General features: G+C 43.1%; 1 protein-coding gene across 1 annotated transcript in view; it reads left to right on the top strand.

Annotated features, from left to right (window-relative positions):
- Positions 1–15,250, top strand: part of LOC552251 (homeobox protein aristaless) — a 68,876-nt gene that overhangs the window by 46,366 nt on the left and 7,260 nt on the right. Inside the window, exon 2 of the mRNA XM_006571156.3 lies at positions 8,135–8,519. Coding sequence (XP_006571219.1) covers positions 8,135–8,519 — 385 coding nt within the window. The remainder of the gene's footprint in view (positions 1–8,134; positions 8,520–15,250) is intronic.

Genomic DNA, 15,250 nt, shown 5'->3' with positions numbered 1-15,250 from the left:
ATAATTTATGGGCTCGTATTAATTACGGAAATATCGGGTACGAAAGTGGATTGATTTTACCCAACGATCGAAAAGTATCATAATATTGGTAAATGGAAAGGAAGGAAGGAGCTAGGGGGAGGGGGGGGGAGGAAAGGGGGCCCGGTTGGAAACACGGGTTGGTGGTACGGGCATCGAAGGTTACCCGCGTTATAAAGTTTTCAATTTCTTTTTCGCTGCCGCCACTATTCACGCGAGGAGAGATCAGAGTTAATGGGCAAGATCTCTGGCCGAGGCGAGAGGCGGCATCGAACTTACAAGGTGAAATTTGCTTGGCCGGACCGCTTCCAAAAAGCTGCCTCATTTCTTGATTACACCGTCGGTACACGGTTCAACAATTATGCAAAACAGCCATCCTTTTATTCGCGCCCCGGTGCATCGTCCCGCAACGCTGTTATTATTCCCTCGGGAGAACAAAAAACGCAGCGACGACGAATAATGCACTTCCGCCACAAAACTGTAATAATTCCTCTTCGCGGTGGGTTCTCGATGCGAGCGACGGGAATGCGAGCATCGGGTGGCTTGCGTTACGCGTGTTATTCTTCTTTGAATGCGTCGGTTGGCCTCGGTTGTCGTTCGTTGCGTTCGTCAAGAAATAAAGTGTCAAAATCCAGTTTAAATCCTAGCTAGAAATCGGTTTAATTTGTAATCGCGTACTGTTTTAATTCGTTCCGGATGTCGAAGAACAGGACGGCGGCTATGACGCGCTTCCGCCGCCGCCGCCGCCGCCTGTTCGTAATTATTATTCGCTGCCAAACGAGCACGTTCGATGATTCTTTTCTTAGAGCGATTGCGCAATGCCACGCAAGTTTTAATGCGATTAAAAAGTCATTAAGATTACATTCAATTATTAACAATTACAAAAACGACAAAAAAAAAGGAAAAAACGTAATTATCCATCATTAATCAACGAGTCTGCGCCCGCTTTTTCGCGACTTCCTATATAACTACCTGTCTCCTTTTCGCACGTGTCTGCGTTTTTTCTCCTTTTTTCCTTGCCCGCACGTTACCTATACCCCTCCCCACTACCACACCGCCACCTCGCTACCAGTTCTATCCACAACGATTACCTTAATTCGCAAATACCGCGAAATATTTACTCTATGGAAAATAACACGGAAAACATTGCGAACAAGGCCGAAGATAATACCAAAAGATAAACGCGACAACTTAATTTCATGACTCAGGCATAACTACAAACTAATACATTGTACAACTAAACTAATCAACATTCGAACGTAATCAATATCAATTTGAATTTTAAACTTTTTAGTTTCAATTTTTAATTTTTTTTTTTTTTGTTAACCTATATATTTATACATTTGTTCACATTTGTTGTGAACCGAGCAGAGTTATTCCAGGCTATATATATATATATATTTTTAAATTTTCGAATCGACAAACGTTATTCGTTATTCAAATCGCTTGAATTTAAATCGCCTTTTAAAATGGCCGGGAAAGAAGGGGGAGGGGCGGAGGGAGGGAGGGAGGGAGGGAGGAATCCGGTGTAATTATCCATTAGATTCTGTTACGTGCCAGCCACGATCGGTTAAGTAATACATGATCTTACAATTAGTTGCCTACTACTAGCTCAGTGTTTAAAATTTATCGTCAGCGCTGCAAGTAATTATCGGTTTCTATTAAACTTTTTCAACGCCTCGTATGCGCGCAATTTTCCACGCATGAAGACCGTGATACGCCGACTCGGGAACCGCAGCCAACGTTGCAATTTAGTAATTAATGGTGACATTGCGGATAATTAACTGCCGTAAATAATTGTAATTGTGCTTAAGTTCTATCTGTTGGCCGCGACTATTCTCGCAGGGGGAAAAAAAAGGGGAGGAAAAAAGGGAGGGGGAGGGGGGGAAGAAAGAGAAACGATGAATGCACCGTTGCGTGTTGTTCACCGGTGAACCTGGAGCCACCGTCATCGCGATCGTCATCATCGTTGTCGACAGCCCACCGACACCGGTCTCGCTTTGTTCGAGCAAGGATGCGCCTGTTCTTGGAACTGCTACGAGGACGAGAGACTAATGCACGCGACTATCAGAAGAAATATATAGTACGCATATGTATGCCAAGTACGATCAACGCCTTAACGCTCGAATATTTTTCTTCTTCTTTTCTCGTTTTCCTCCATCAATTTTCAAACTTGGGAAAACTAACCTGGAAATTACACATTTTAATTGAAAATAAACAAGAACACACGTGCGTGATACTCTTTTCAACAGAGTACGTAATATATATATATATTTCAACGACAAAAATAAGCGAGCAATTAAATTGCAGGTGTATTTATACTATTTATACTAGCCCATATATGTATATTAATTTACAACTCGTCGAATAAGCGGATATTTTTTATTTTTATGTACAATCTTATTGATTTTTTATTGACGATTAACATTAACAATTTAATGGAATTTGTTTTCCTTTTTAACATTGCAATCATAAATATCGTAATATTAGTTGTTTGTTTAATAATAATAATCACTCCTTTTATGTAGTTTTAAATAGTATAATCTTATTAAATTTGAAAAGATAAAAATATTTACGATAAACTATATCTTTCTTCTTTTCTTTTTTACGATAAAAAAATTTTTTTTCCAATTTTCGCGTTAGTCTAATACATCTTTTTCTACCTGCAATAATAATTAAACGATATCTTAGAATAATTTTAATAATTTTGCACGTGTTTCTTGGATAATAATAATAATAAAAATAATAATAATAATAATTGTATCACAAGCGTTAAGAGCGTTAAGAGCGTTTAAAAAAGATTAGAAAGGAAATAATTTAAAAAATATGTGATAAACGAAAGAGAGGAGAAAAATAACAAAATTAAAACAAAAATATACTATAATTATAATTATAAGAAAATTTGCGTGCAATTTTCGTATCGCGGAATCTTTTAAAGTTCATTGAACTCGCAATAGCGAAGAATAAAGAAAGTAGGGGTATATATCGGGTATACATATATATATATTTATGACAAGGCAACCACGTTCCCGTTGCTTGTGTATTTAGATGTAGATTAGGATGTGCGTGCAATTACGTTACCACGGTTGTAAATTGCACATCGGTGCCCGAACGTGATTTATCGTGTTTACCACACACACACACACACACACACACGCACACTTTTCGCGATCGTCTTAATGATCGTTTGCAGATCATTATCGGCGATCGACGGACAAAACGTTGGCGTTCGTCAATTCGTGGCATGATCCTCGCTCGAACCGAACATTTCGAGACATCCGTCGAGTTTCCTGCGACACGTGTCTCCTACGATTTTTTTTTTTTCTTTTTTCCCTTCCTTCAAAGATCACTCGTGATTGTTTCTCGTCGAGAGTTAAAATATTACACGCGTAACAAAACGAGCACGAAGCATCGGACAAAAAGTATCGGCCGATTTACCAAACACGCGTTACGTACATCCGATATCATCCTGTATCCATCAACATATACTCGAGATGAGAGCAAAACGGATAAAACCGCACGACTCCTTCACTTTTATCCGCGTTTCTCGAAGCCGCTCCTTCTCTCTCGAATGGTGGATGATGGATGATCCACCAATTTCCCTGACGTCGACAAATTATTTCAACGATATCTCTCAATCGTTAATTGATTTCGCGGGCTGGAATCGGTTTACACGTTCCCCCGATAGAATAATTTGCAAATTGTAATCGTTCCGTCACGAGATTTTCATCGGAGGAGCGGAACGTTGGCGTGTGTTGCAACATGCATCGCAATTCCAAGAATTAACTAACACGATTCGTAATTATCGTTGGATTTTATTTTTACCGCGGACGATGGACGGTGGTAATGGTAGCAGACAATTAATTTTTTAATCGGTTCGCGTATGCGCGTGTATGTGACGTAACGCGATGCGATGTAAATCACGGCGAAAAGTTTGAACGCGCTCATTGTGAATACTACGTGTAAATTAAATGGTTTGTTTGAACCATGGAAGTGAGACCGCCGTTTTATTAATTACGAATAGAAACGCGAAAAAAAAAAAAGAAAAAATATATTACGTGATTGTTGGATAGATAAATAAAATAATATCGCGATTGAGTTAATTATACTGGAAAATAATTGTCTTGTAACTCATTACAACGTTCAACGACAAACACGCACAATCCGGTTTCTTTTATCGTTTGATCGGTGGAGAATGTTGCTTTATTATCCGCGACAAATAATAATAATTACAAACATCTTTTCCTTTTTCTCTCCCGTTTATTTTTAAATGTTTACCCTTTGCGCTATTTTCTCATCGAACGAATTAATATCGTTTTATTCCGTGAAATGCAAACTTTAAATTCTAATATCTCACAAAGTTGCAAACGTTAATTTCAAAATTATCGATATTAACTCGAGAAATTCTATTATCATTGGTCGCGTTTGAAAGAAAAAAAGTTAAGGATTAATCGAAAATCCTTAATTTGACGCACTTTCGTGAATCGAATATCGAATCGATCCAATACCAAAGTAAAAGTGTAACCAATAATAATCCTCCCTTTTTCACGATTTCACGATCAGATCGAGATAGATTCATCGCGTTGAAATCGAACAACATAATTCAGGAACCAATTACACGATCGAGAATTGATCGTTTCGTCCATGACATACCTATTCTCGTTTATCCGAGAAATTCGATCCATTAACGATCCATTCTAATCGAACTTTTACTTCTCGTTGACAATGAGCCGATGATTAAAAAACGGATAAAAAACGATTGGTGCCTATTCGATGGTATATTTCGAATAGGAATTTATCTTTCGATCGCGTTTCCATGGGAAAGTCTGGCTCGTTCGAGAGTTCGAAAGAAGAAGAAGAAGAAGAAAAAAAAAATATCGATTGTTGCCAACTTAATTACCTCTCTTACGATCGAGCGTAAGATAATTGTCAGAGCATATATAACGTTAGACACGAAGGTAAGGATAATACGAAGGTAATACGCGGTATACAGGGCCCTCTCTTTCCATTCGCCTCCCCTCGACACGCCTCGCATCGACACGGGTCGAGCGTTCGCCTCGGCTCATCTCCCCTTTTACATCTTTTAATACTTCTACGAGCCCCTCTCTCTCTCTCCCCATTGTTGCAATTATTATCGGAGGGCAGAGCGGTCGATGTTATACGGGCTAATTAATACAGGTGGAAAGGTTGAAACGCGCCACATGGTGCGGGCGTAACCTGCATCCGGAAGGTAAATATCGGCGAGCCGTTTTTCGAAGGGCGCTATCGCGCCAGCGGCTACAAAGGATTGCCGATAATTCGTAATTGCTTGCTATTATCGTGGCGAGAAATCGAACACGTCCAACCGTCGCCGGTTCTTGTCACAGGATGCATTGATGCGTCTATTAGCGGGAATTTGCAAGTATGATTCGATGGAGGAACACCTTTTTTTTTTCTTTTTCGATGTAACGCGTCGCCGTCTCGATTCCATGATTCGTATACTCGCTCTCGAGAATAATGATGCTTCGTAGCATCGATGCAATAGCTTTATCGTTTCGATCAACCGATTTTTCGCCCGAGGGAATTTTTTTCTCTTCTCTCAAATTTCGAGCGGGAAGAGGGGACCGAACGACAGGCAAAAAAATAAAGATAGTGATAATAATATTCTCGCGAATTGGATTTGTAACTGTCACTGACTAGGCTGACTAACTTTCACTGAGAAGAGGAAAAAAAAATAAGTTTGAAGAACGAGTTTTCGAGATTATTATTATTATTATTATTATTATTATTCTCATTGCGAACGTGTGAGAGAAAATTATAGAAAATTCTGGAGAGCTCGGTAACTGAATGTCATCGTTGAAAAATATTATACGAGTCGACTCGACTCGCCCGTTATAACACGTCCGCGAGAAACACACGCGGCCTCAATGAGTTGGCTAATTAGTTTATTACGCCGCGCTAATTTGTATGCCCATAAATCGTGATCATAGGAACGCGTAATGTACCGAGTGAATGTGTACACACAGGGTACACATAATATATATATATATATGTAGGCGCGCACAACTGTTGACTGTTTCACCAGACACGTACAGGAGTACTCGTGGTAGCGTGTAAATATGACAGAAATGACTGGCGGATTTCCAAGCCGCTCACTCGGAAATCACTCCATCCGAAGGATCTAATCGAGCGTGACGCATCTAATCGCGTGTATTCGCGATACACAGAGTAAGAGTTTGCAACCGTTGGAACGGATACAAATTAACATAGTAAAATTTTCAATACGGACGATCAATTAACAACGCGGTCGATACGCAACCCCCTTTCTTCCCTCGGGCACCGGTTATTCCGGTTTCGGTTTATTAATTAAATCGGGAGGGGGGGGCAAAAATCGAGGAGAGAAATCGAGGGGAGAAACAAAGAGAGAGAGAAATTTTCGAGTTTTCAAAGACGCGAAAAAACACGAGGATACGCTTCTGTTGGACCTTCTGTGGGTATGAAATCTCGGGTTCGCGCCGATCCGTGCCAGCCACGAACAGTCGCTTCCTCCCGCCACGAAATTACAGTGTTTACGCGAATTAGATTTCGGTTTCGGTAATTTTCAGTTAATAACGAAGCGAACTGGCCAACGAACGAACGAGCATTAAGTGCGGCTTCGAGCCCATTAATGCTATTATAATGTAAAAGGCTACCTACGCGTTCCTCTCTTACGCTCCTTCTCCGCCTTGGAGAAACACGGTACGAACCTGCATGTACTCGATGGATTTCATGGTGAAATCCAATAAAAAGAAGAAAAAAAAAAAAAAAGAAACGAAAAAAGAAGAAAACCTTAGATCTCGCTTATCGTTCGCATTACGTTCGGGCTACCTGCATTATAAACTCATTTCCGATAAATCGGCCCAAATAAGAAGAGAAAAGAGAAGAAAAAAAGAAGAAGAAGAAGAAAAACAGCTGCTCGATCCAGCGCAAACCGCTTCGATCTTTCTACTTCTTCCCTTCTCTTTCTACATCTCTCGATATCTACCTTCGACAACTTCGTGCGACAATCTCGAAAAAAAAAATAAAATAAAATAAAATTCGAATTCTATTCGAATTCTATTCTCGAACTGTATAGATACGATCGAACGATACAGATTTAGACGCGCGACACGAGAATGATAATGGGAACGCTTAAACGTTTAAGGACCCATTGGAACGTTCGAATTTCAATAACGAGGAATTAAGCGGCGAGTCGAGTTGACGAAATTTATTACGGGCGGGGAACCGGTTCGGAGCGGAGTAAAATACCATTGCAAATTGCGGATGGGGATTATCAGTAGCAGGTTGTAAGCACGAGGTAGGATCCATCGGTTGGTATGTCCAAGTATCGATCGCGCGTGAAAATGATTCTGGTCGTTACAAGCGAATCGAACGCTGTTACATGATCACTCACAGCGCCGAACGTGCCGAAGTGTGGGCTTGTAGGGATCATTAATGCAGCAAGGTCGGTGAAAGGAACGATAACTCTGTCCTCCTCCGTACACCACGGTCCCTGTGTCTCCATCTCCTCTCGTGCCCGCGTAGTCGTGTCTACGTATAATTCGATTCAAAAATAACCGGCCGATCTTGAGGCGGCGACCGATCATCGTTAAATAATATCGACGTCACCTCGACACGCCGTATCGTCTAATTACGCGATCCATTCTAATTTTACACGTTATTTCGATGCTCGTGCATCGCGAACGCTATTAATCCGCCAACATTTCATACGGCGTACATATCTTTGAAACACGTTGTATCGTGTTCGTTATATTGCGCGCGTGTACGTTTGATTCTAGTTCTGTACACAGTGTGGCTGATATTGATATAATTGATTCGAGCAATTGCAATTTATATATATATATATATATTTTTTCTTTTTTATACTGAATTTATATATATATATATATATTGTATAACGCGATGAAAAAATTAAAGCGATTCGAGTTAGCGGAAGTTAAACCAACAGGATCCCCTTATCTGTTCGGATATCCAATTATAATCCAAATGTTGATAACTCGACCGCTGTACACGGTATCGCATTTATTATTCATTCGCGAATAATTTTCATGGATGATAATTTTGATCCCGCAAATAATATAAACTTTGTGGATCGCAGATCATTCGATACGAGGAGGAGGAGGAGGAGGAGGCGGGGGCGAGCAAGCTGTCCCGCAGACAAGCCCTGCGAGCAGCACGAGCAGCTCGAGCCAGGTGAATCAGGTGAGCCTACAACAGGTGAGCCAGCAAGCTCACCAGCAACCGCCACCTACCACGACAACACCTCAATCGGCTCAAATGGGAATCTCTACGGAAGAGGTGAGAGCCGAGGAAGAGAGCAACCACCCTAGAGCAGCGCCGACCAGCCCTGAAAGCGAGACGGAGGTCGACGACTTCGCGCCGAAAAGGAAACAGCGCAGATATAGGACTACCTTCACCAGCTTCCAATTGGAGGAACTCGAGAAAGCTTTCTCGAGAACTCATTATCCCGACGTGTTCACCAGGTACGTAGGTTCGCACAAAAACCACGTACCACTTTTCAAAGTTTTCCAACCTTCGATCCTTCCCTCGCTGATTCGAAATTCGAAAACCACTCTGCCGATGTTCCATCGTGCCGAAAATATGGAAACCCTTCTCTTAACCGGAGAGAAGCTCGCCCTTCGAAACGTATCTCCGATAAGGCCTAGACGATAGAGGTTGCTCGTCAGTCGCTACGCCCAGTGTAACGGGATCAAGATACGGTAGGAAGTTGTGGAGCAAGCTATTAGCTTCCATCGAGCCGAAATATTTCGTGACAGGGCCACGTGACACCCACCACGTGCAATTACGGGAATGTCTATCTACGAAATTACGCATCGACCATCCTTCCAACATTTCTTTTTTAATGGATTCCCAATGAATTTACGATGAAACGTTAATATAAGACAAACCTTGAGCGCGATCATAAAACGGACCCGGCTGTTTCGCCATTGAAATTGATCGATTACGAAATCGATATCTATTGTATCGGTCGAGAATTCTTCTCTTCGCGAAACATACATATATTTGAAGAAGGTACTTATTGTACCCGAAAGAAGTGAAACTCGAAAGATAGGATAGGAAAAATAAGGATGTTAATTCAAAGGACGAGGTAGTTGGAGGAATGCGTGAAAGATGTGGCGAGATCTGTTCGATTCGGGGAAACGATCACGCGTTCCCCCATCGATCATCCCACTTTCCTTGGGGAAGGAGAAGGAATGGTGGTCGTCGCGTAAATTTTGCCGCGCCGCGTCAAAACTATGATTTCGCGTTATTAAGTTGCCGGCTGTTGGATCCAGTTGCGTTGGATCCAGCAACGCGCCAGCAACGGAGTGTAGCGCAATTTATCCGGATAGCTTTTTCTTTTCGCCTCCTTTTTCTTCCTTTCGTAGCGCGGAACACCCGGTAGGTAACTAATAGCGGTGTAATCGCTCGTAATAGACCCGGTCCTCATGGCTACGGCATAGGTTCTCGTAATTAAGTAGGAGGAGAAGAGAAGATATAGAGAGCTGTATGTACGTACCATTGATAGAATAAACACGACCGAGGTTCGCCACAAATTCAACGGAAAGAACGTGTACTCGCTTCGTGCGAATCATGAAACACGAGAAAGAATCCGATCGAAAGAAACGTTGAACCTTGCGTTTTCACGGTTTACGATATTTCGTCGCGCGAATTATAATGTTAAAGTGAGCTACTTCGAGAAGTGATGCGTCCTATCGCGATTCAAAGCACGATTTTCAGAAATAATTTCAACGGGGTTATTTTTAATGCAGGAAAAAATGCAGGATTGCATAAGAAGCGTTCAAAAGGATAATTTTCAAGATGACGATTCGATGATATTCGTCGATTAAGCAGCAATGGTGGTAATTTTAACGAGCGATTTTGATCTGACTACGCGCAATATAGATTATTTGGCAGACATGCGGCGAATATTTGGCAGTGGTGCAAAGAATATTTGGCAGCCGTGATACTTGGCGTAAAAATTTCAAGGGCTATCTTATTACGGCCGTGTAACGGAGCGGCCCGGACTTATCGGAAATTTCAACTCGTTCGGACTCGCGTTTCGAGATAAAGCCTTAATGTCGGGCGGCATCTCGTCGAAATGCCTGGCCTGTGTCTGGCCTGCTCCTCTAACCCCGTCCGGGTCCGCTTTTACTTTCTTCGCCGGGAAAAACACAGGATGGATACGGATTTAATTTTGTAATTTCCGAGGGGAGCGGATCGAATAGATCGGGGCCTCGATAAAGAAGAAATCGATCAATTTTTGCAAGCAATTTCGCCTCGCCGCGTAATCCATCGTTTCGTAATCGGGGATCATTTCCTCGACACACACACAGGTCGTTCCATATCTTTTTGCCGTTTCCATATAAATTAATCCCTTCCCCGATCGTTCATTTCTTGTCCCTTCTCCCTCTTTCTCCTCTTTCACCGTCCTCCCCTCGATACCGTGTTGGAGTATTAATTTCACACTAATTGGATTTTATGGCCGCTTAGGTTTATTGACTAGCTGACCGAGAGGAGGTAGCTCGCTCGATCACGATGCATATTCATTAGCTGCTTTTACGCCAGCCGAGGCAACTCGCGATTGGCTCGTTCCATTGAATCGTTCAACGATCCATCCATCCATCCATCCATCCATCTACGAATGTCCCTTTACCTTCAATTTCCAGCAAAACGGGTTGAAAAACGCCGCGTGTCCGCGACCGATCCGATCCAATGATCGAATCGTCCCGATCGACGAGGTCAAAGAAATCCGAACGATGAAATGTCGACACACGGGGAGGGAGGGAGGGATGTTGTAAGCCTTCGAACGTGGCCACTTACTTTTACGAGCTCTTAAGATCTAATTTAGATTAGAATCGTGTGGCTCGAGCTACCGTGCCTCGACTAATCATACATACCTACCTACCACATCTTTCTTTCTTCTTCCCCTTTCACCTCCCCTTGTTTTCATCTCGATAAACTCAAGGGATGGACGAATAACGGATAGAACCGGGGGGGGAGAAATGGAAGATTTCGTGGCGGGCAAGTTTTATAAGTATAAAATTTATCGTCGGTTGAAACGATATCCACCTGTTTCGACGGTTCCCGGTAAATCATTCCGAAGAATACCTTTATATCCGTGGGGTGGGTCGGTGGTGAGTTTAATAAGGATGATTGTTTCCAGTGATCCGTGGAACGGAACCAGTTCCACGGACCTCTTCTCTGCCTCGATCCTGTCTGTCCCTCTCTTCGTTCCAACGTCGTCCCACCTCTCATCGCTCTCTTCTCCGTACCCTGCTCCCCTCTTCTCCCGTAACTTCTCCTGTCATTAATCGACCGACGAGTCATGCTCCCGATTAGAAATGCCGCCAGCTCTCTTTCTCTCTCTCTCTCCGACCCGTTATTCGTTTCCTTGGCAAATGAGATTAGTGGCCTCTGTGTGTGATCGCTAATTAGAACCGGCGACGGGGCCACGCTCGAAAATCAACGCTTCGTCAACTCTCTCTCTCTCTCTCTCTCTAATTTTCGCTCGTTCTCTTATTGTCCGTTTCGTTACACGAGCATAATCCCGTTGCGCTTAAATCTTTTTTCTTCCCTTCTCTTTCTTTCTTTCTTTCTTTCTTTTTTTTTCCCCTCCTTTTTTTTTATATCCATTCCACGCTAATCGCAGAACCGAATTTTTTGCAGGCTTCCTCCTTCGACCAGCCCAACCCATTCCTTTCCACCGATTCTCGACCGAAGCGTTCCGAGGGAACGGATGTTGGACGTTCCTCCAGAGAAAAAGAGGGAGAGAGGGAGGGAGGGAGGGAGAGAGAGAGAGAGAGAGACTCGTTCTCGATTCGATCGACGACAGTGTGGCTAATCGGTAATTGGCCCTTCACGGCGTACGCGTGTTAAGCACATATTACGCACGCATTTCGCACACATTACACGACTTGGCTACCGACTTTGCTCCTCTTCCTTGTCTCTATCCGATTCTCTTCCCTCGAATTCTCCCTCGTTTTCGAAAATCTCGCTATCTTACGAGATTACTCTGGTTGGAGAAGCGGTGCAACGCCGTTCACGTTATTGCGATTACGGGCAAATTAATTTCCTGCCCTTACGCGGCGAACGAGTACGAAAGTGCGGCGCGCTACCGTCCAAATAGTCCGTAATGCCGTGTCATTCCATCGGTAATTGCCGTTTCGAACGAAGCTTTCTAGCAGAAGTCGAGACGTATGATTTATACCGAGATTAATGGTAAATTCCAAGGGTTGTTCGTTGACCAACCCGATCGTTAGAGAGGAGATGGATTGCATCGCATTATGCACGGATATTACCTCGTGGCTACCTGCTTCCCTATCGCCTTGCACGACACGGATCTGCCACGTGGTATCGAGTGGTGTCCTCTCCTCGTTCCACGAATCGAAGCTTGGAAATGTATTCGATCGATGAGGAAGAGAAGGGAAAGTAGGAAAGGAAGAAAGAAAACTCGAAACTCGTGTGGATAAAACGTGGAATTCGATTAAACGGGATATAATTTTTATTTTTAAACTTGGCAGTTTCCGTGAACGAGGCAATCGGTCGATCACGGACGGCGACAATTTCGAGCATGTTAAACAATAACGATTAAGGTTGCGCCACGGGGGACAATCACGAGCTCTCGAGAGCGAAACAGAGCGGGCCGGCTGATTCGACCTCCGAGGTTAATTAGATAATGTAATTGTCCGGCAATTACTCGAATTACTCGCGCGCCAAGCCTCTCTCAGGCCGCATCGACACACCGCAACATGGGCGCAACGCACGCCACTCTCGTGCTATAACGTTCCCTCCGTCCCCCTCCCTCTTAATGCCCTCCATCCTTTTCTCGCTTCGCCTTGATCGCCTGTGCCGACCATATCATTTTTCCTCTATCTTTCCCTCGTTTCGAGCCCACGTATTTATATATACCAGATCTACTACTGGGCGAAGAGGGAACGGGGCGAATGTGCGTTACACGTGGTGGGTTGAAAAATGATAAACTCACACGCGTGCCGTTTCGAGAAAAAAAAAAATGGAGGGAACACGTACGAATGACAGACCGGTTGAAAGCGCGACTACTCTTGATTGGAATAACTTTTCATATATCAACGACACGTTAAACTTCGCATAAGTTTTAATCCTTTATCTCCGATGTTTATTCATTATTCGCCCCAGAAAAACATTCCGATTTTAATGAGGCGAGACGTAACGAGACAGGACAAGTGACACGAGAAAAATTCTAACGATAACGAGAGATTGGTGAGCGTTGATTATCGGAATATATTCGTATTCACCCACGCGAATATATTCTTCACCCCAATAAGGATGAAGAGCGAAGCGAAGATTAAGGAAAAGAAAAGAAAAAAGAAGTGAACCGAATCTCACTATTTTCCGCTCGATCCTCCGCTCAGCTTCGAAGAGTGGAGGAGGAGCCGCGTGCTTGTTGAATCGCGGATTGCGAAACGGCAAAGTCGATCGCGGTTTAAATCACATTAACAACATCCTATCGTATGGAAACTATTCACTTCCTCTCTCTCGTACAAGTGTACGAGCACTCGTGCACGGACACCTCGTTCGCACGATCGAAGCAAACGCGTTTATTAACGCGTGTTTCAACCTCGACGAAGGAAGGAGCGGTTTTATTTTACGATACAAATATGCCTGACGTCATCGCGCGAGAGCTCGTTGAGAGCGGAGATAGATGAGCCTGTTAAAAAATTACACAGCGATAAATTGCAAAGGAGAGGATTCGTGAAAGAAGTTGCACAAGTCTGTTACGTCGAACGGTTAGATACGACTAATCTCTTCGGCCCTCTGTGTTTGCGTGTGTGCGTGCGCGCGCGAGTGTGTGTACTCCACTTCGAAGAGTGGCGGCGAGCGTGCATTTCCCATAGCAAGGACATCGAGGAAGGGAGAGATACGTAATAATAACGATACGCGAATCGAGGATAAACCGAGTCGCCAGTGAACGGCGGGTGTAATTAGGGACGCCCGTCTAACCGCGAAATTTCGTGATCTTATTAAATCCAGAAGGACGTTCGTGAGTGTTGGAGGAGAAAAAGGGAAAGGCTAAATTATTATTACTCGCAGGCCAAGGTGCCCCGCTCGGATCTCGGCCGTTCCTCGAGATTCCGCTTAGACGCACACGCCGATTTTATATCATAATCTCGGAGGATCGATTATGAAATGGCCAATTTCGATAATAATAATGACAGTTTACGAAACTAATGACACTTTAGTATTTCTTTCTATTTTTTAATTAAAAAAAAAAAAAAAAATTCGGCCACTCTTATTACATCGTTATCGAAATATTTACCAAGTAAGATGTGTTTAAAGAAAGAATCTTTAATAATCTTAGATGGGAGCGTTTTTAATAAACGTGTTGCGGAAGTGACGGGAATTGGATAAAGTAAATTTCCAAGATTCTTGGAAATTCCGATAATATTTCTTTTTTTTTTCCAATGGAAAAATAATATAATTCGTCGTTTTTATCCGTCTCTATAAAGTTACGTTAATCCGATTTGACTTGGGGAATAAGAAGGGAAGATCACGCGAATGGGTCCGCAATGTCTATTTCACCCGAGAGAGGCGCGACGATATAAAAACGGCATAAATCAGTTGGGCCAATTTTCGAGAGGTTGTTTCCAAAGTCCCTGTAATTTCGAGCGGGCACTAACTGAAACGTAACCTCGTGTATACTCGAATTCGCCTAAACACGAGATTGAACCGATCTCGGGGGGAAGGGAAGAAGCAGCTTCTGTGCGCGATATAATCACCGATATTTCCTCGCGATTTCGTGGAACATCTGGGCAATTTGCGTGCGAGATGAGAAACCCCGCAGGCCGTCTACCGAGACAGAGGTGAGTGGGGAGGATATTTCGTATATCCCCGGACATCGATACGTAACAATAATCGCGGCATCCTCGCCTCGATCCTTTTCGCAAACCGACAAAAAACCCTAGAAATCGAGAAACGAGAGAGAGAAAGAGAGAAAAAAGTTGCTCGGCTTCCGGAATTTTGTTTAACCCTGATCGACACGCGCTCGATACGATCTTTCAATTTTTCCCTTGACGTAATCACGTGATACGGTTCAAGGAGTCGGTGGAGAAAGAGAGAGAGATAAAGAGAAAGAAGGAATGATAAAAAAAGTTATCGGAGAGGGGAGGAAGAAAAAAAAAAGAAGAAGAAGAAGAAAGACGGAGAGGGAAAAAATAATTATTCATCATTCCAC

This window comes from Apis mellifera, linkage group LG1 (assembly GCF_003254395.2).
Source record: "Apis mellifera strain DH4 linkage group LG1, Amel_HAv3.1, whole genome shotgun sequence".
Taxonomy (NCBI): domain Eukaryota; kingdom Metazoa; phylum Arthropoda; class Insecta; order Hymenoptera; family Apidae; genus Apis; species Apis mellifera.
The sequence above is the reverse complement of the archived record's forward strand: the minus strand, read 5'-3'. Positions and strand labels throughout refer to the sequence as shown.